The 18,593-nt window shown below is 50.7% G+C and overlaps 1 protein-coding gene and 1 long non-coding RNA gene across 2 annotated transcripts in view; one reads left to right on the top strand and one right to left on the bottom strand.

The window, feature by feature from the left end:
* Window positions 1-4,696, bottom strand: part of LOC129460425 (uncharacterized) — a 35,625-nt gene extending 30,929 nt beyond the window's left edge. Inside the window, exon 1 of the long non-coding RNA XR_010115069.1 lies at window positions 4,328-4,696. This is a non-coding gene — a long non-coding RNA (uncharacterized lncRNA). The remainder of the gene's footprint in view (window positions 1-4,327) is intronic.
* A 409-nt stretch (window positions 4,697-5,105) lies between these two features.
* The window catches only part of TSHZ3 (teashirt zinc finger homeobox 3), a 76,955-nt gene continuing 63,467 nt past the window's right edge, over window positions 5,106-18,593 (top strand). Inside the window, exons 1-2 of the mRNA XM_055237198.1 lie at window positions 5,106-5,233; window positions 6,087-6,782. Of these exons, the coding sequence (XP_055093173.1) occupies window positions 6,743-6,782 (40 nt within the window). The 5' untranslated portion in view covers window positions 5,106-5,233; window positions 6,087-6,742. The remainder of the gene's footprint in view (window positions 5,234-6,086; window positions 6,783-18,593) is intronic.

Raw genomic sequence — 18,593 nt, 5'->3', positions numbered from 1 at the left:
GCAGCTATCTCTAGTGTAGGGTTTTCCCCTCCCCTTATTTTTAGCTCTGCTTAAATTGTTTCCAAAAATCCATTTCACCCAAAGTGGGGTGGGGGTGGGGGTAAACCACGCCACGCTGCAGCGAGGAATTCGTGAAATTCCCAGCGCAACCCAAGTCGACGCGTGGGATTTGATGAAAGGGCATTTCGCCTGGAGTTAAGCGCTCCAAACTGAGTTTAATGTGCATCTGTCCTCCTTAGACTGAAATACAAAGACGTTTTATTTTCTTTATTTAATCTTCGCTCTCCTAAAAAAAAGTTTTTGAAAGTTCCGTAGATGATTGAACGAAAGAGAATGAAGGAAGAAAGAGGTATCTGAAGATGCGAGACTCAGAGCACTGGAAAGCTTGGGGAGAGGGGAGGGAGTAGAAAATCCTCATCTCCTGTCTTGGGAAACCCGAGAAAGTGGCCGCTATGACTCACATGGTGGGTTTCTAGGCAGACCTGGTTTCCCTCTCCCTGTACGCCTGTGATAACCGTACTCCTTCCTTCCCTCCTTCCCTCTTTTAGGTGTATTGTTAAGTGGGTCTTTTTTTTTTTTAAGGTGTTTATAACTGCCTGGAAATCCTAAATCGGAAAAAATGAGGCACTGGAGAGGGGGACCTGCAGGCTGTGGCTTCCTAGACCAGGTCGGCTTCCACCCCAAGTTCTCCCGAATCTAGTTGTGCCCAGGAGTTAAGGGCGGGCCAGGCAGGGGCACCAGCTTCCACCCTGCTCTGCCCTGGCCCCGGCCCCACACACTCAGGCATCAAAACTGCCCCGGGAAGAAGATCGACGGCCCCTTTGCCTTTTAGTCAGGCGGTCCTCGTGGAAAACGGCAGCAGCATGCAGTGGACACAGTCTGCAAAGTTGAGCCACATCTCTGTGCCCCAAGCCACAAGAAATTTACGACGTAGCAAGCTATGCCTGGTTGGAGGAGGGCTGGGAGTTCGTACTCTGGAGTGACAACGCGCGTGTGTGTGCCTGTTTTGGGAGTCGGGGAGGCACTTCACCTCCCCCAAACCAATTCTTGACCTTGGGCCAAGAGAAGCCCCCTACTTCTCTCCAAAGATTATACTCCCACCCCCAGCTTCCATCCAGGCACACCTGACTCAGCTCTCCCCAGGCCCCACAGAAGTGGTATTAATATACTCTTCTGATTTTCGAAGGTTTATTTCACGTCAAAACTGTAAAAGTTCTTGGGAGAACTTACAGACAAAACATCTGGTTCGTTAAAACAAAGCTACTGGAAAAAGAGAAACAAACTTCGCCGCTGTGTAAATGCACTTTTAGCAAACAATTTACCACCTGGGGAGGGCCAGGGTCCCTATCCTTCCTGCTTGGGCAGGGACTGAGATTCCGGGGCCCAATTCCTGGTTGAGGTGTGCAGGTGGCAAGCTTCCCTGAACCCAGGGCACCTCCTCGACACTGCCTAGCCCAGAATGTGGTGTGGGGTGGCGTGAGGAAGGCAAAAAATCCATATGCCAGCATTCCAGGTGAGTGCAGGCAGGAGGGCACCCACCTAGTGCCTCTCTCCCCTGGTGCTGCCCAGCCCTGGGCTCCCTAAAAGCCTACACCCTGGGCAAATGCCCTCACACTTTGAAACGGGGTACAGGCTCCCAGAGGGTACTACTCAGCGTGCCCAGTCCCTCCAGGTGGCCCAAGCCTCCCTCCCAGAACCACTCTCCAAGATCAAGGCTTAGGCCCTGGGTGGCTGGGACCGGAGCCCGCTCTAGCTTCTCATCTTGTAATGGTAGCTTTGAGGACACCTTCTTTCCCTTAAGTCTTCTCCCTCAGTGGCCACCCCAGATAAGGCCAGGACTTGGCCTTCTTTGGGTCGAGCTGTCACCTACTGCCCTCAATCGCCACCTCAAACACAACCTCGGCTGCCTCCCGGCGGTGGCCTGGCTACTCCTTTCTGGCACAGACTTCGTGACTCTGTGTGGTGTGTTGCCAGACAAGTGCCGGTCCCCACAGCACACACCTGTTCCTAGCCACGCCTGCATGTGACTTTTTTCTTTCTCTTAAAAACTTATCCGGGTGGGGCTCCCGGTAGCTAAGGTCATGAATGATCCTGGAGTGGGGCACAGGTAGCCCTGGGGACAGGTGTCCCAATTTCCTTGAGTTCAAAAGGTCGGAGGCAGATTTCTAACCCCTGACCTGAAGCAGCTTCATTTGGGAGCTTTTCTACTGATTTTCTACTGATTACGTAGCACCGCTATGGAGGAGGAGCGGGATTCCACTGGGCCTGAGGTGCAATCGTGGGGGTCAGCACTGCCTTCATGGCCCTGGGGGATGTTTGGGGATCACAAGGTTACCACCCAGCTGTTGGGTGAGCCACCTGGCTGCCATGCGAGTGCCAGTTTCTCCTATGGACATTTGCACCTCGATGTTTCTGTGGGTCGTCCCACCGCCTTTGCTCATTTTTCCTCCTTCTATTTTTAGGGTTTTTTTTTTTTAATGTTCCCGGAAATGTGGCACCTCCCAAAGGTGGGGATATCTCACTGGCCTAGGGGCTTACTTTTCAGAGTGACTCAGGCGGGTAGAAGTTACCAGGCGCTTGCAGGGCCAGAGCTTGTTGTTTTTCAAAGATAATCTGCAACTCTGAAGAGTGGGGTGAAAAGATTTCTACACAGTGTACATTCTACAGAATTCTAGCTTCTCCGCGGGCGCAGACTTTTCCGCCCTCTAGTCTAGCGTGAAAACAGTTCGACCACTGGATGTGGGCGGCGAAGCCCGCACCCTAGAGCGCGGTGTCTCCCTGCAGGAGGGAGCTCCAGCCCGCGCCGCCGCGGCCGCTTCTGGCCTCCTCGGGAACCGAACCGAGCATACCTCAGTGCTCTCCTAGAAGTGGCTCCTTTTCCCCTTCTTACTCGCGAATGGCGAAATGAATAGCCGCGCGGGATTTTACCCGTTTGTGTAGTGGACTCTGAGGGGGCACCAGGTATCGAGACAGAAATCTTTGCGGTGAGAATAAAGTCAGGTAAAATGCCTGGTACGGCCGCCCTGCAGATGTCCCAAGAGTAGGTCCCCCGTACACTCTTCCCATTAAGTTCTTAGGGGGAGGAGAGGGAAGGCCCTTTGGTCTGGCTGGATTGATCAGGGAGGTATGCGCATATGTTTACCCTCTGGACATTTGGGGAGGGGTTATGGGAGAGTTGAAGGCAAGAGGCAAAATCAGGTAGAACAACCAACCACAGCCGAGAGCGGCACTCTCGGGAAACGGGCACAGGGAACTCCGCGCAAACCTCCGGCTTCTCAAACCTACAGCCCTGCCCTTTCTCCCTTTGTAAACAACATGTGAATTACAGACTTACTGCCATCCAGACACTATTTTTCCCTAAATCTGGCCCTTAGTTCTCACTGGGATCAACGTTTTCCTCCGCTCTCCAGCTCCTCTCCATCAGGCCATGTCACGCAGCAGCCAGGCGGGGCCAAAAAGTTTTAGCGCGAGACCTCCTGGCTAAAACCTGCCCAGCGACCTCGACAACACATCCTAGGCCCAGGTGAAGGGGGTTTAAGCCCTTGGATCCAGGTAGCTTCTGGATCTGCAGTGTGCTTGGTGCGGATTTGGGAAGTCTCCCTTCCTTCTCTCATAGCCACACCCAACCCACAGAAGGGCAGAGAAAACCTGGTGGAAAATAATGACTTGGGCGACACTGCCCTTCTTCCTTCAATTCCATCCTTAGAATGGCCTGCAAAACTATTCATGTTTGGGGGTCCAGATATTAAGTGGGGGTGGGTACATGTGGCTGAAAGAACACAGATTAGGGATTCAGGCTGTGCCAAGCCAGGCCGGGGGCCTTTTTGCGTGTCCCGACTTGGCAGTATGGTTGCGGCGTGCACTCCGCATAGCCCGTGTTGTGCGTGGCGGGCTGTCGCTACTATGTGCAGCCCATTGACACTGATGGATGCGCCAGTGGTTGGAAGGACAGATGTTAGGGCGGATCGCACAGAGCTTGGCGCCTGAGCGGGGGAGGGCCAGGCAGCGACCAAGCGGCGGCGGCCGGCTACGCGGAGACTCCAGTTCAGGCCGCGGCCCGCAGGGGGAGGGGGCCGATGGAACAGAGGTTTGCAAGAACAGCGAGGGGATGGAAAGGAGAAAAGCAAGACCAGGGAGAACTCCACGCTTCCGTGTGCGGCGCCAAGCGCTGTGCACACGCCGCACCGGGCGCGCCTAAGTGGGCGCTTCGAAGGTGAGCGGGGAGCCGGCGGGAGCTGACCCCGTGCGGCGCAACCCGCCTCCAGGCGACAGGAGCTCAGCGCGGCCACCAGAATGGTGAGGCCGCCGGCGGTGTCGGCCAACTCACCGTTTCCTCGCTTGCAAGAAGCGTTTCACGCTCCACGGCCGCGTCTCCCGGGCCTGGAGGAGTAGCGGTTCTGGCCTCTGCGGCCACGGGCACCCAACGCGCACGGCGCCTCAGCCCCCGAGTCCGCCAGCCCCAGAGCCCCGCCACAGCCCGCTTCGGACTCCCTGCCCCGCCTGGGGTCCGCACCCCACAACTCCGAGCGCTCCTGCGGGCGGAAAGGCGCTGGAGGCGGCTTTATAGCCGGGGAGGCCAGCGGCGGCGCATCTGCATCCTGGGAGACTTCTGGACCCAGCCCAAGCCCGCAGGCTGGGCGAGCGGAGACTTTTGATCTTACCGTGTGGGTGAGATCACTGTCTCCCGGTCTAAAAGAAAAGAAAGCATGCTGTGAACTTTTAAAACAAACTTGCAAAAACAGTCGTAGAGAAAAAATAAAAAGGACACAGGGCAGAAAAACAGGGAGAAAGAGACTAAAAAAAGAAAAAAAGATAAGCGGGGGTAAGAAAGGAAGGAGAAGAGGAGGAAGAAGTCCGGGGTTTGCTGCTCAGGAGCGCTCAGGCAGCCGGTGCCGGAGCGCAGGGCGCCCGCCCTCGCCGGGACTGTCGGCCTCGGGGCCCGCGAGAGCGCCAGAGCCCCAGCCAGCGCGCCCGGGCGCAGGGCCGCCTCGGGGACAGTGGGCCCGGAGGCCGCCCCCGCGCTCCAGCCGCCGCCGCCCGGCAGCGCCCGGAGCCGGCCCCGTCGCGGCCGCCCCATTCCCGGCCTGAGAGCTGGCCCAGGGAGACGCAATCGAGCCCGCAGCGCATCGATGCGCCGCCGCCCGCGCCGCTCGGGCTCCGGCTCCCGCTCCGCCGCCGCCGCCCGGGGGTCGCCCGCATGAGCTCCGGCCCACCCGCGCCCTCACCGCCGCCCGTAAGTGAGCCCGCGTCGCCCCGCCGCCCACGCCGCCCCGCCAGCTTCTCCTCGTCGCGGCCCGCCGGCCGGGCCCGCCCGGAGCCTCAGCGACCCCGATCACCAATCAATAATCAATCCCTCTAGTCCAGCAGCGCCGGCAGGCCGGGCGCGGAACACGGCGCGGCGGCCCCCTAGGCTCTCGGGGGGAGCCCCGGGCGGGGGATGGGCAGGGGAGCCGGGTTTCCTTCTCCCGCCCCCGTCCCGCCCTAGGATCGGCCCGCGCCGTGGATGGGGGGCGCGGCCCGGCTCCCGGGGGCGAGGGGCGGGGTGGAGGGACCCTGATCATCCCAAAGTCAGGAGAGGAAACTTGAAGGAACCCCCTCCCACATCGACCCCCGGGACGGGCCCAGGAAAGTTTGTCCGGGGAAAAAAAAATTGGGGGAAGTGGCTACGGCGGGTCCTGGGGGAGGAGCTGGGTGGCGCGGGGTCTGAGGGATGCCCCCACCCGCCCCGGCCCGCGCCCGCCTCCTCCCTGGAGGGGTCCGCCCGTGGGCTCTGGCATCCCCGGGGGCGCCAGCCCCGGCTAGGGGACCGCGCTGGGGGCTCCGGAGTCGGCGGGTGGAGAGGAGTGCGGGCCGGGCGGGGCAGCTGGGGACGAACGCTGGGTGGGAATGGGGTGGGGGGGTAACGAGCGCCCCGGGACGGGCTTGGCTGGGCGGGCGCGGCGCCCCCGCGTGTGCGCACGGGGCGGAGGCGGAGGGGTGGCACCCCTTTCGCTGGCGGGGCGGGGGTCCCAGGCGGGCCTGGGGCCGGGGGCGGGGGCGCGGCGCCCCCGCGGGCGATTGACACGATCATCTCCTTTTCCTTTAAGCTTGCCTGTTGCCGACGCCGCCGCTCCAGCCGCGCCACGGGCAGAAGACTGGACCGCCGAGCCCCGGGCCGCGGCGGCGGCTGCGCGTCCCCCCGGATGCAGTGACCCCCGGCCTGGAGGCGGGGGCCGGGGCAGTACCGGTCCGGGCCGCTCCCGCGCTCCTCCTCCCACCCTTCTGCCCGCCCTCTCCCCCTCTCCCCGCCCCCCAGCCCCGAACCCCGCGCACCTCGTCTGGGGACGGGGCGGGGGGGGGCAGGGCCGCCGCTCCTCCCCGCCCCCTCCTCCTCCTCCGGCCTCTGGAGCGATTTGTCAAACTTCCCATTCCGCCGGCAGCGCGGTCCTCCTCCTCCTCCTCCTCCACCTCCTCCTCCTCTGCCTCCTCCTCCCCCCCGTGCTCCTCCCTCCCCGAGCCTCCCTCACCCGCCCTCCTTCTTCCCTCCGCACGTTCGGGGTTCGCGGCGGAGCGCGGCGCGGGGGGGACGCGGAGAGCCTGGGCGCAGCAGCATCCTGCGGGCGGCCGCTCTCCGGGGGGGAGGCTGAGAGCAGGCCCGCCTCGCCCCCCCGCGGGCCAGCCGCCCCTCCCTCCCTGTCCTCAGCCCGGCAGCGGCGGCGGCGGCGGCGGCGGCGGCGGCAGTGGCAGTCGCCGGAGAAGCATCATGCCGAGGAGGAAGCAGCAGGCGCCCCGGCGCGCAGCAGGTACGAGCCGCTTCCCCTTCCTTCTGCTCTCCTCCTCTTCTTCCTCCGCTCGCCCCGCACCTCCAGCGGACGCGACCCCGCTCCTCGCCCCGCTCCTCTGCCCGCACTGAGTAACTCCGGGCGCCGCTCTCCTGTTCGGGTGCGTGCGCCCGCCTCGGGTACCGGGCGCCCCCCGGACGCCCCGCCGCGCTCTGCCCTCTTCCCTCTCGCACCCACTTGGGGAGCCACTCGCGGAGCGCGCTGAGCCGCGCCGGGTCCCTGCCTCCTCGGTTCTCCGGCTACAGAGGGGATGGGAAGCAACCCCGGTCTGGCTCTTTCTGTGGGGGGCGGGCGGGGTCACCTGAGTTCCCCGGGACACCTTCCGCGTCCTCCGAGCGGCCGACCGGCTGGGGACTGCCCGGTGTCCGCCGAGCCAGGGAGCGCGAACGAGTGAGCGAGCCGGTCCCCTCGGCCACCTTAGTACTAATAACGATTGATTCCTCATTTCTTGGGCCCAAACTGGGCACAGCGGTGGAACCCGGAGCGCACAGGGTCTGGGTATTGTCAGATGACTGTCAAGTCTATGTTAGATGCTGGCCTTTCCTTCTCCCCTGTTTGTGTTTCCTTGCCCCCACCCCCTCCTTGTACTGCTGCTCCCACCCTCATCTCCGCATAGCACTTAGTTCTGGGACGTGTCTGAGTACTTTTTTGTTCCTCATTTTTTTTTTTCTTCTTCAACCGGGAGTGTCAACTCCTGTTAAGACTGAGCCGATTTTTTTTCTTTTCTTTTCTGGAAAACGCATCATTGAAAACAAAACAAAAACCACATACATAACATTATTTTGCAATAATGTCGGTTGGGGGCATGTTGCCTGGAAGAAGGGTTTCTGGCCCGTTGCCATCCTTGATTTGATGACTGATTGATCGCCCGTCATGCTGCTGCCTTTGATCTATTCATTCCCAATAAACATCAATAAATCACTTGGAATAGTGAGGCCAAGCTCTGTGACGTCAGGAGGGCCCTGTCAGTGCAACTTTGGGATTTGGGGCGGATTGCCGAGAGGACCACATATGGACGTGATGTATTTTGATATGAGTAACACTCAGATGTGCAGAGGTTCAGATGCTCCCTGAAGGGGAGGGTTAAGTGGGGCTTCCTTTCTTTTCTTTTCTCTTCCTTTCTTTTACTTCTCTTTTGATGTTAGAGGGAACGGCAGAGAGTAGGGTCAGGGCATTGGCTGATGCCCATCTTGGAGGAAGGCGTTGTACCCATGGTGCCCTGAGTTGCCCTGAGTGCCCATAATTTCCATCATGCCAGCCAGCACTGCCAGGGGACCTCACACGTTGGCTGCACTCTGCACTCCAGACCCCTTACACGGGGTCACAGAGAAGGAATGATAATTCTCTCTTCTCCCAGAAATGTGCTGCCTGCCAGTGTCTTCAGAAAATCTCAGAAGAAAACAGGGTTGGTTTGGGGCTTAGGATGCAGGTTTTGCTCTCTGTCCTCGGTGTTGCCCAAATTTAGAAAGTTTGAAAATTCCAGGAGTGATTGTAGGGAGCTTGCCGCCTCCCTAGTTAACCTCCTGGAGCTTGCTTCTTGCCCGTCCCACCTTCTACTTTAAATTCCAGGCTCAAGCAATGAGCTTATCTACCCAAAATAAACTCTGAAACTTTGGAGGAATCCTTCACAAAGTTGAGTAGTAGGAATGTCTTGGGCTTCTTCCAGTCTTTGAAATTTTTTTTTTCTTTCCTTTTTGGATACACATTTTAAGGTATGTGTGTGCCTCCATCCAATGAACCATATGTGATTACATCTTTACATTTGGTTCAGAACTCTCTCTCTAGTTCATCTCTTCGGTTGCACCCTGCCAATCTGAGACTTGTATTTGATAGCTTCCTCCAGAGAAATATCAGAGGAGGAGGGAACCTGCTGTTGGCTTTATTTATTTATTTATTTACTTATTTTTAGAGCAACCTGTTCACTAACCTTTTTGCACTTTTTTTTTTTAAAAGAAAGCCAGCCAGGAAATCTCAGGTCAGTTAAGAAAAATTCATTATATAAAAAACTTGACTGCAGGACTAATAGGAGATGGAAGAATGGTTTTGCTCTATCAAAATGACCCGTCAAAACGACTTTGTTTCATATTTGATTTAATTGTCTCTCTCCTGACAGGCACATTCATCAATAGCTTAATGGTCAATCAGAAGCTGGCAGCATGAGTGCTTTATTTCTTTCCCATACTCGGGTTTTGGATTTACTTTATCAGAATGCCTCTGCCTAATGGACATGTGGAGGAGGGGGTGGAGGCTGACTGAAGAGCTACTTATTTAAGAAGAGTGGAGAAAAAAAAAAACTCCACATTTAGGCTGGTGATAAGTATGCACAGAGGTTTTTTTTGGGGGGGTGGTTTGTTTGTTTGGATGGACAAGAAACTTCCCATTTTTTTTTTCTCCTCTTTTTTAGTTCTCCCAGCTGCAAGTTATAAGGTTCATGCCAGCTTTTGTGGCATACTGGGAGTGATGACAAATTGATTGCTTTGTACTGATAGAGAGAGTGGGGAAAAGAAAGATGTCTGCTGATTGGTAACTGGAAATCCAGTCCCCAGCAACCTTGAGAATACTCGAGAATTTTTTTTCCCCTCCAAACTGAAAGGTCCGCTCAGCCATAAAAAAAGAAAAGTTGTTTTGCCAGCTTCATTAGTGTTCACCTAATTAGCTGTAAACCTGATGGATTCCTGACAGCTTTAATGATTGGAGATGACAAGCTCGACGCAGTGTCATCCAGCAGAATTAGGTTTGCAGCTAGTTTGATGTAATCAAGTTGATATTACACAGTCCTGGCTGCCTTTAGTTGTGCATTAACTCAATTTTCTGCTGCAGGTGACAAATGGGCTTTGGTACCTGGATAATCATGTCATAGGAATTAGGGCCCTTTTAATGGTCTGGGGTAGAATAACAACCACAAAAGGCCAAGAGCTGGGTAGGGCGAGCAGACGTGGCACACAGGTACACACGGTCTTCATATCTAGGCCAATGTATCATTGCTTTCCCGAAGGCCGAAGCAGGCTCCAAGAATCCCTGTAAATACATATTTCTGTACTTTAGGATTTTTTGGTGTTTTGATAGAAACTGTGTATGGCTTAGTGTCTTTTCTCAAAGAGAAAGAGGTTTCTTTACCTGCCAAAGAGAAACCTGGGTGAGAGTTTGCTTCCTTGAGACCTGTAATTTCCAGGGGCTGTGCGTTTGTGCTGGACAGATGTTGCTGCTTTTAGAAGCTCAGAGGAGTGGGGTTAGGGAAGGACAGTGTCCTTCAGGCAAAATGACCATTATCCCTTGCTTAAAGCATGACTTTCTCCTGTTCAGAGTGATTTTTAAAAAACATTTCTGAAAATGCCAGAAAAATTTAGTGTAATACTTAATAGCAGATATTTTATTTACTTATATTAATTTTCTGGAGGCAAATGTGAAATCATAAAAGACCATTTCTTATGCTTCCAAAAAAAAAAAAAAAACCAAAAAAAAAAAAAAGAAACCATCGAACCACAATTTGCCAGCGAGCTATATTCTTTGAAAGGGGGTAATGTTCCATGGAGTTCTTAGGTGGTAAAAACAAGGCGAGGGTAAATCTTTAAGCATCTTGACTTTTGTGAAAGTGACTTGGACCCCCTAGGGTCTGCTGGTGCCACAGAACACTGTGGATCCCCCTGGAATAGGTAGAGGGGGTTCCATGTTGCCAGTAGACATGGGCATGCCTAAGAGGTGGCCCACCTGGTGGTGTCCAGATGACACCTTCCTAAGTCTGGTCCACACATCGGGCAGCTCCGGGAAGGAGTTTTCCCTTTTCTCTTGGAAGCACGTGGAGCATTCAGAAGGGCATTTCGGCCTTAGCTTTGGGAATTTATTTCCTCTCATACCTGCCACGTATTTCTCCTTGGACAGGTATTCTACTCTGTAGCAAGGTGGCAGAGCGACTGGTTTTGACCGTTCTATGATTTTTTTCTTCCCCCATTTCCTACGAAATGAGAGCAACAATGCAAATTCTAAAAAGGAAAACCAAGAAGACGAAGGAGAAAAACAAAGGAGGTGGGAGGCAAGGCTATTCCCTTGGATGTCCACGTGGGGAAGAGAACCTTCCAGAATCAGCTGCGGTGCCCCCATTATCTTGACAGCTGTCAGTTAGGGCTTCAGTGCTCTCCAGGGCCACACTTGATTGTGAGCTGTTGATGTTGTCATTTTGTTCTCAGTTTTGCCTTGAGCGCGCTCATAAACAGGAGCCAGATAGTCAATAACTGATGCCTCAGCAGCGATTCCCTAAATTGCCTCACACGTCTGCCTTTTCCCCTCTTTTTGCTAAAGATTGTTTTGTCAAGTGATTAGAATGAAAGGTGACTGCTCAGGGCCGTGGGAAATGCCGTGAAACCCAGGTGAGTTGAGAGAATTAAAACCATTCCTTTACCCCCGCCCTCCACTCCTGGGATTTCTGGAAAGAGAAAGGATATACCTTCTTGAAGGCACAGTGCCTGGACCTCTTGTGGTGCTTTCTCTTTTACACGTGTCCTGCAAGAGTCAGGCTGGGGCCAGGGCTGCGGCAGGCAGGCAGGCAGGCAGGCGGGGAGGCAGAGACGAAAGGATTCGGAAGTGCCCGGTCCTGGTGCACACAGCCATGTTTAATCCAAGAGTGGCAGCAGTTCACAGTTATCCCAAGTGCAGTTTGTAAGGCTTTCCTCCTGCCCCATTTTCATCCCTGCCTGTCACTGGGCAGAGGGTAAAAATAGCTTTGGTCATGTTGTAAGAAAAATTAATATAAATGAAATAAAGTAGGGTGTGTGTGTCTACCCTTCTGTGTTAGTGTCCAGCCCAGGTAGGTAGATGGATCTTTCAAATCAGCTGCTTTATCACACCCCTGTAGCATCACCCTCAAAGCCCACGGAGGGGAAAAGGACAGAAGGGAACAGTGGTATCCCATATCCCAAACCCTTGCAGGTGTTCACTGTGTGTATGTGTGTGTGTGTGTGTGTGTGTGTGTGTGTGTGTGTCTGTGTTTTAGTTATGCTCTAAATTGTGGTTTCTCTGTCTGAAGTTACAAATGAAAGGTGAATACAATATATTGTATTTAGTAACAATGATATGGACTGGTACATCCAGACAGATAATGTGCAGTTGTAATTAGACTCAATAGACAGGCAGTCATTTTTAAATTCTTTGACACATGCATAAAATAGTCATATAATAAGATAAGATGACAATTTTATGTTAGGTTGATAAAGTGTCCCGATACATGCATTTAAATGTCTGTAAGCCTTTTTAAAAAAATCCAGACAGATTAATTCCAGTTTCCAGTATTTGCAGTTAGTCATTAAATTTTTAAATCCCACTAAACAATGGCTATCAATATTTTTCCCCGTTTCTAGATTTTCTTTAAAAAAAAAAATACACACAAACCTGCATTGTAAGGACTGGAGACATAGACTTGGTAGCTTTTCTTAATTTTTCACCATTTGTAGAAATTTACGCTTAGAAATGGACTTAAAAATTCAGGTCACTGTTTGTGACCAGAATAACGCTATGCATTTTTGGAAGTAAAAAAAAAAAAAAAAAAAAGATGATAATAGAACATAATCTTCTTATGACCACTTGCCTGAACAACTGTCATACTCTAGGTTTAGGAATCTTTATTAGAAAGATTACATAGTGTCCTTGACCAAATATTGAATATTTTATAAGCCCCATTTAAAAAAGAAGACATTTCTAGCACATGCACTTAGTTTGATCAGCATTTAGATTCTTGGGTTTAATTACTTTCAATTCTGTAAATTATTTTAGCATTTCAACAAGAATAGTCCAAGAGATACAGTCGGGGGGGTGGGGATGAGTAGTTCACCGAAGGTCACGTTACCTGGACATTTTAACCATCTCCTTACCTTATTTTCTCAAATATGCAAAGGTGTGGCTCTTGAAGAATAATTTAAATTTGTTTGGGCTTAGTGATAAATTATTAATTCATACTGTCAGGACACATGTTATTAATTATGACTGTGTTTTCTTCATCCAGAACAGCTGTTGGGGAAACAGGGTAAGTTCAGATTGTTGTCAGGAGGAGGGCACAAGGAACTTACTAACTCCTTGTCATCACATTCCTGGTCACCTGGCTAAGAGAATAAAGGATTGTAACGGGTAGAGTGTAGGGGAAAAAGACACTGTTAGTTCTAGATCAAGATGGGCACTGGCAGATGCTAACTTACGTACATTTTTAAAAACGCGAGCCTAACTCGCAATGCACTGTGAATCCAGGTGAGATCTGAAGGCAAACCATCCCTGTTTTATTCCAAGCCCAGTTTTGGATTGGCTGCCCTTTCCCTTCCACTAGTTTCTCTTGTTTTTCTTCTTTTTCCTCTGTGGTAGGCCAGAAGGTCATGTTTACAAGTTTATAGCAGTGGAAAACACAATATTCGGAATATATATTTGTTTCCCAAAGTGGAACCCATCCTTAATGGAAAGCAAAGGGCTGTTCGGTAATATACGTGAAATGACTCCAATTCATTTACTTTTGATTTTCCATTCCCATCATTAAATCTAGTCCTATGTATTCAGTTTCCTCTGAGTTCTTTGAGAAATGCATGTTGCATAAAATAGGCAATTTTTAATGAACAATTTAATGTAAATGGGTTTTGAATTTAAATTAATATTAATGAAGCCTTGAGTGAATTTATTTTGCATACGTAAAGACTTGTAAGTCTTTCACCCATGTGCTTTCTCCTTTATGTAGTAACATTGGTTGGGTGGATTAACCAGCACCTTTTAAAGATTTACACTTAAAAAATTAAATTGATTTTATATGTCCACTATCACCAATGTACTATTAAGCAAAAAGCATGAGTTCAATTTTAAGAGAATACAGCTTTTTCCCTGTTAAACCCCTCAGTTTCCATTGCTCTGAAAGCTGCCGTTGGTGTGGCATTGCTGCTAGAGAAAATACACCCCAACAATAGTTACTACAATCAAGATGTTTTCTTTCTTTGGCTTACCTCTAATGCATTATGTATCCTGGAATGATGCGAAGTTCTGTAATTAATTCTGTTAGATGTAATTGCGATAATCACTTTGATGTTACACATAATAAAGGTAATATGGTAAGCACATAAAAAATGTAAACACCTTATTGTAATACTCCTGCTAAAATGCCTTCTCATCAAGTCTGGTTTATAGACAAGTGTTCCTGACTATTTTTGGTCATAGGTGACAGTTTATTCGAGCTGTGTTCATTGATATTCTAAAGGAGAGGCATTTATTGGAAAAGATGGGCCTTGGTTTGGAGGGATCTCCAGGCTGGTTGCCTAGGAATCTTAATGTCCATTTTCTTAAAGATGTGGCTAATTATGAAAAGGTGACCATTGTCTTCCGAGTAGACCAGAGAGGTAAACACTTAAGGAGTAGCCGTGGAACCAGGGAAGAATGTGGCCTAGGAGTGAATGAGGAGCTAAGAGAATCCTAGCAGAGGATTCAGATCAAAGGAGCTGTTCTGTAGGTTTTCTTATGGTGTGGGATTGTGGGAAGTGCCGTGTGTGTGTGTGTGTGTGTGTGTGTGAGAGAGAGAGAGAGAGAGAGAGAAACAGAGAGAGAGAGTGTGCATGCTAGCAGGTGAACAGAGAAGGCCACCTTTCTGTAACAGTGCAATAAGGGAAATAAAATGCAGGTTATCTACTTTATTATTTTCCTACACCTTTCATGGGGGTAGGGGCTACAGATGGTGCCTCACTGTTGCATGACATGTCCGAGAGTGGCTGATGTTGCCTGTTGGACTGAAACCTGAGTGGTATTTGAGACACACTCCCACCCTACTAGGCCTCTGTGCAGCTACCCTGGATCCAGACCGCCACAGGACATCAGGGAAGTTTGCCTGAGACCCCAAGTGTGCAATACTTGTGGGATGCTTCCAAAACACATGTACATTACGTACATTACTCTTTGCTGATGCATCTTGCAGAGATGTGGTGGAGCAGGAAACTTGCCATTTAATTTTACCTTCCTGGAGATCCTAGAGTCAAACTAGTGTGTGGATCTGCTGGACACCCGTAATGAGCTGCACCTTGTCCCAAGTGTTACAGAAGTCTGGAGGCCTCGGGACTCAGGGTCAGCTTGGCAGTTTTCATGTGCCTTCCCCCATCTATATTGTATTTTTCAGTAAGGGATTGTACACAGAAATCAAATAACAGAGGGTGCATGTGTGAGAAGGGGATGCTGCAGTCTCTTTGGAGGAAGAAAAAGGTGTGTTACAGTGGTTGAGAGATGGAAGATGAACGCAGTGGTTCCCTGGCCTGTGTCCAGAGCCTGTGAAGGCGGGTCTTGCTGCCAGCTTTAGCTGGCTAGGTGCAGACTGGCTGGGGAAAGCGGGGCCTGCCTCCTGGGTCTTGGCCCTGCAGCCTCCTGCCTGCCAGGTAAGCAGGGGCTGGAGGAGAGGGTCCTGGGGTCTGGGCCCTGGGCCTGGGCTGCAAACCTGCAGTCCCCAGTCCTCCCGGCAGTGACTCCCAGACTGGTTTTGATGGTGAGAATGATAAAAGGTCTGAGAACTCCATAGGCCCCAGTAATCAGGGCCCGCACTGACATCCTTCTCAAGTTTGACAGCTTCTTCCTTTTCTCTCCTCACCGCCAAGGCTTTCTCAACTGAATTTCCCCGCCCTCCCTCTCCCCTCCTCCCTGCCGCCGCCCACCCCTTCCCTCCCTTTCCCCTTTTCTGTGTGCGTCTCTCTTGTTTCATGTTCTTGATCAGTTTCAGATGCTGGGAATTATTTTTTTTCAGGCGGGAGGGGGAGTGTTGCTTTAGGTTTGTGGGTTGGGCAGGTGTGAGAGGAAGTCTGTGGGTTTTTTTTTTTTTTTTTTTGTACTGTAGGCCTGTTGCTAATTAATGTTCCTCCATAAGATTCTGTCGGAGTTGAGTAATGTTTTTGATCTTTATGCCTGATAACTGCATACTTAATGAGATTTCAAAGCTGTGAGTGCAGCTCCCTACAATTATTGACAGATGCCTTTTCTTTGCCATTGGGTTCAGCTTCATAAATCCTCTCGCCATAATGAGGTTCAGCAGTGCCACCCTGGCAGTGAGCTAATGAAAGGGGGAGGGCGAGGCGGCTCATGGCTGTCTGACACATTTTTTTCCTTTAAAATTTACTATGCAGATGTCAAGCTGCGGGACGATTACTTCAAACATGCTAATTTTTATCTTGCTTTTGTGTCAGCCCTTTGCCATTAAAAAATAAATAAATAAAAGGGCTAACCTGACTCCACTTAATTTCTTTTCTTTCTTTTTTTTTTTAAAGTCAATTTTTTTTTTAATAACCCACGATGTTGCGACAGCTAGGGACTTCGACACGTGCGTGGCCTTTTGCAGGTATCCAGCAGCAGAACGCCCCCCCCTCCGCGCTTTTTTTTTCCTTTTTGCCATGGGAAGGGCAGTGGGAGGATGGAGTACAATTTCCCAGGCCTCCCATCACCCTGCCCTAAGTATGCACTTGAAACGTCGGAGAATTCATTTCAGAGTTCTGAAACTAAATCCTGGTGGAGAAGAGCTGCACCATGCCAAACAGTCGATTTCCTTTTCAGCAGAGTCATACATCACTGACCCACCCTTCCCTCCTGACAGAATGACATATGTCATTTATCATATGGGCCCCAGCCAGACTACAGGGAGGGGAGGGAAGCCCAGGTCCATGTGAGGCTGTCTCTTCCTTCTCTTGGTACTGTACCCTGTGGCTTACAGGAGGGAGCTCTGCTGATTTGGCAAGAGGGAAAGGGAGGAAAGAGGCTGGGCAGGGGAGAGGGGGGTAGAGCCTGCTTCTGGATGGCTGGGTGCGTGTCGTGGTGGGTGGGAGATTGGCAGAGGCACGGGAGAGGTTATGTTCGTTCATATTATCTGCTAAACCACACTGTTCAGCCTTTGACGCACTTCTGACTTTTTTTTTCCCCCTTTCTCACTCCTTTTCTCTTTTTTTCTTGCCTTTTTTTTTCCCATTAGTCAAGGGGAGAGAAAAAAAAAAAAGAAAAAGGTTGACAGGTATCATTCAAGCCACCCTGGCTTGCAAAGAGTGGTATAAATGAATCTCAGGGCTCCTGACTTCACATGATTCAAACGTGCGTTATTGAAGATGGATGTTCCTTAAAAAAAGATTGATGGTGGATGCCGGGCTTCGGGTACCATTTATCATTTTGAATATTATTTAGACTTGCCGTGTAAACCTGTAACTTGAGAGTCGGACAAGCTGGGGCAGGGTAGGGGCCTGTGTGTGTGTTTCTATCGATTGGCCTTGCCTTCTCATTGCAGCTGACCAGACACAAACCCTCGCATGTGCAATACAGAAGACTCCCCCACTGGAAAAAAAAAAAAAAAAAAGAAATAGAGAAAGAAAAAAAAGATGGAGGGAGGAAGGCTTTAATTTTGAATAATTTCCAAGGATACAGAGAAAAATGAAGTATCTGTGATTTACACTAAAGCTCACAGGCAACTTTCTCTCTCCCTCTTTCTCTTTCTTCTCCCACAGAAGCAGTCACGTACAAAACATTAAAATATAAACAGAGCTGCAGTTGCTGAAGCCAGAACCCTTGTCTGATTTTTTTTAAACTCCATGTCATGCTAAAAAAAAAAAAAAAAAAAAAAAAAAAAAAAAAAAAAAACCAACACCGTATCTGAAAAGCTTAGCACAATATAACTATTAAAGTCTTTTGGTTGGCTTGGTTAGTAGTGTGAGAATGAAGAAACGTAAAGACTTCCATGTCTCAGGAATATTTCAGATAAAAAATAATCTTTTGCGGCTCCCTGCCCGGGCTCCCAGCAGCCTCTTCCCCTTTGTGTCTGAGCTCTGTCCCCTCTGCAGGGCCCCAGCAGACCCCCACCAGGCCTGATGTGGACAGCTGTTTCCAAGCCCTGCCAGTTAATCGCTTCTGGGTTTGCACCCTTGAGCTGTGTGCACCAGGACACCCCCACCTACTGGAAGTACTCAGGGACGCAGCCTGGTTCACTGACACAGCCCCCAGCTGCCTGAGGATTCGGTGAAGCTCTGGCCTTTCCACCTCTTCTGCTGCAAGAGGCCTTGCAGTCTACTTCCCTGGTGGTAAAAGGAAAACAGAAACTCTCTAGGCCTTCCTGCTGGATCTCCACTGCTGGGAGAGCCCCGATAGTGCAAATTTAATTGGCAGGAATTCTATTAAATATGTGACTTTATTTGGGGTTGCTAATGAAATCAAAGGCTTGTTGTATGACTTACAGCGTGGACATTAATTTTTAAGAATGATGGGATAGAAAGTTAGACCAGAAGAGTTTTTCTACCTAAAGAATGAGAATCTAGAATTTGTGGAAGGGCTGAATGTTCCTATCTTGCTGCTTCTGGGACAAACTTTTCCCTGACATGTAAAATGCCTGCAACTGCCATGAACAGGAAAGAAATGGAAATGGTACTGATTCACTCATCAACTCCAGGCAACTTTGTGTGTGTGTGTGTGTGTGTGTGTGTGTGTGTTTATTTTGAAATAACTTTATTCGCAGCCTAACACTTTGCACTGCACTCAGCATGACTTAGAATTTACTTTTGGTGTTGTCCAGCTGCTGCCAAAAATTGGGTAGAATCAGATTTGTATTCTTTGTTGGTGCCTGGAATCATAGCCAACGGTACAAAGGTGATGTTGTTCCTTGCTGAGACTTCGTGGAAGAAGGCAAAACTTTGATCATCTGCCCTTGCACTTGGGCAGTGTTGGAGGTAATTGGAGTACAAGTGCCAATTTGCAGGAACAATTGTAAACACCTTTGATACAAATGCCATCATCCCATTTTTACTGATTAGAAAA

This window comes from Symphalangus syndactylus, chromosome 13, assembly GCF_028878055.3.
Source record: "Symphalangus syndactylus isolate Jambi chromosome 13, NHGRI_mSymSyn1-v2.1_pri, whole genome shotgun sequence".
Taxonomy (NCBI): domain Eukaryota; kingdom Metazoa; phylum Chordata; class Mammalia; order Primates; family Hylobatidae; genus Symphalangus; species Symphalangus syndactylus.
The sequence above is the reverse complement of the archived record's forward strand: the minus strand, read 5'-3'. Positions and strand labels throughout refer to the sequence as shown.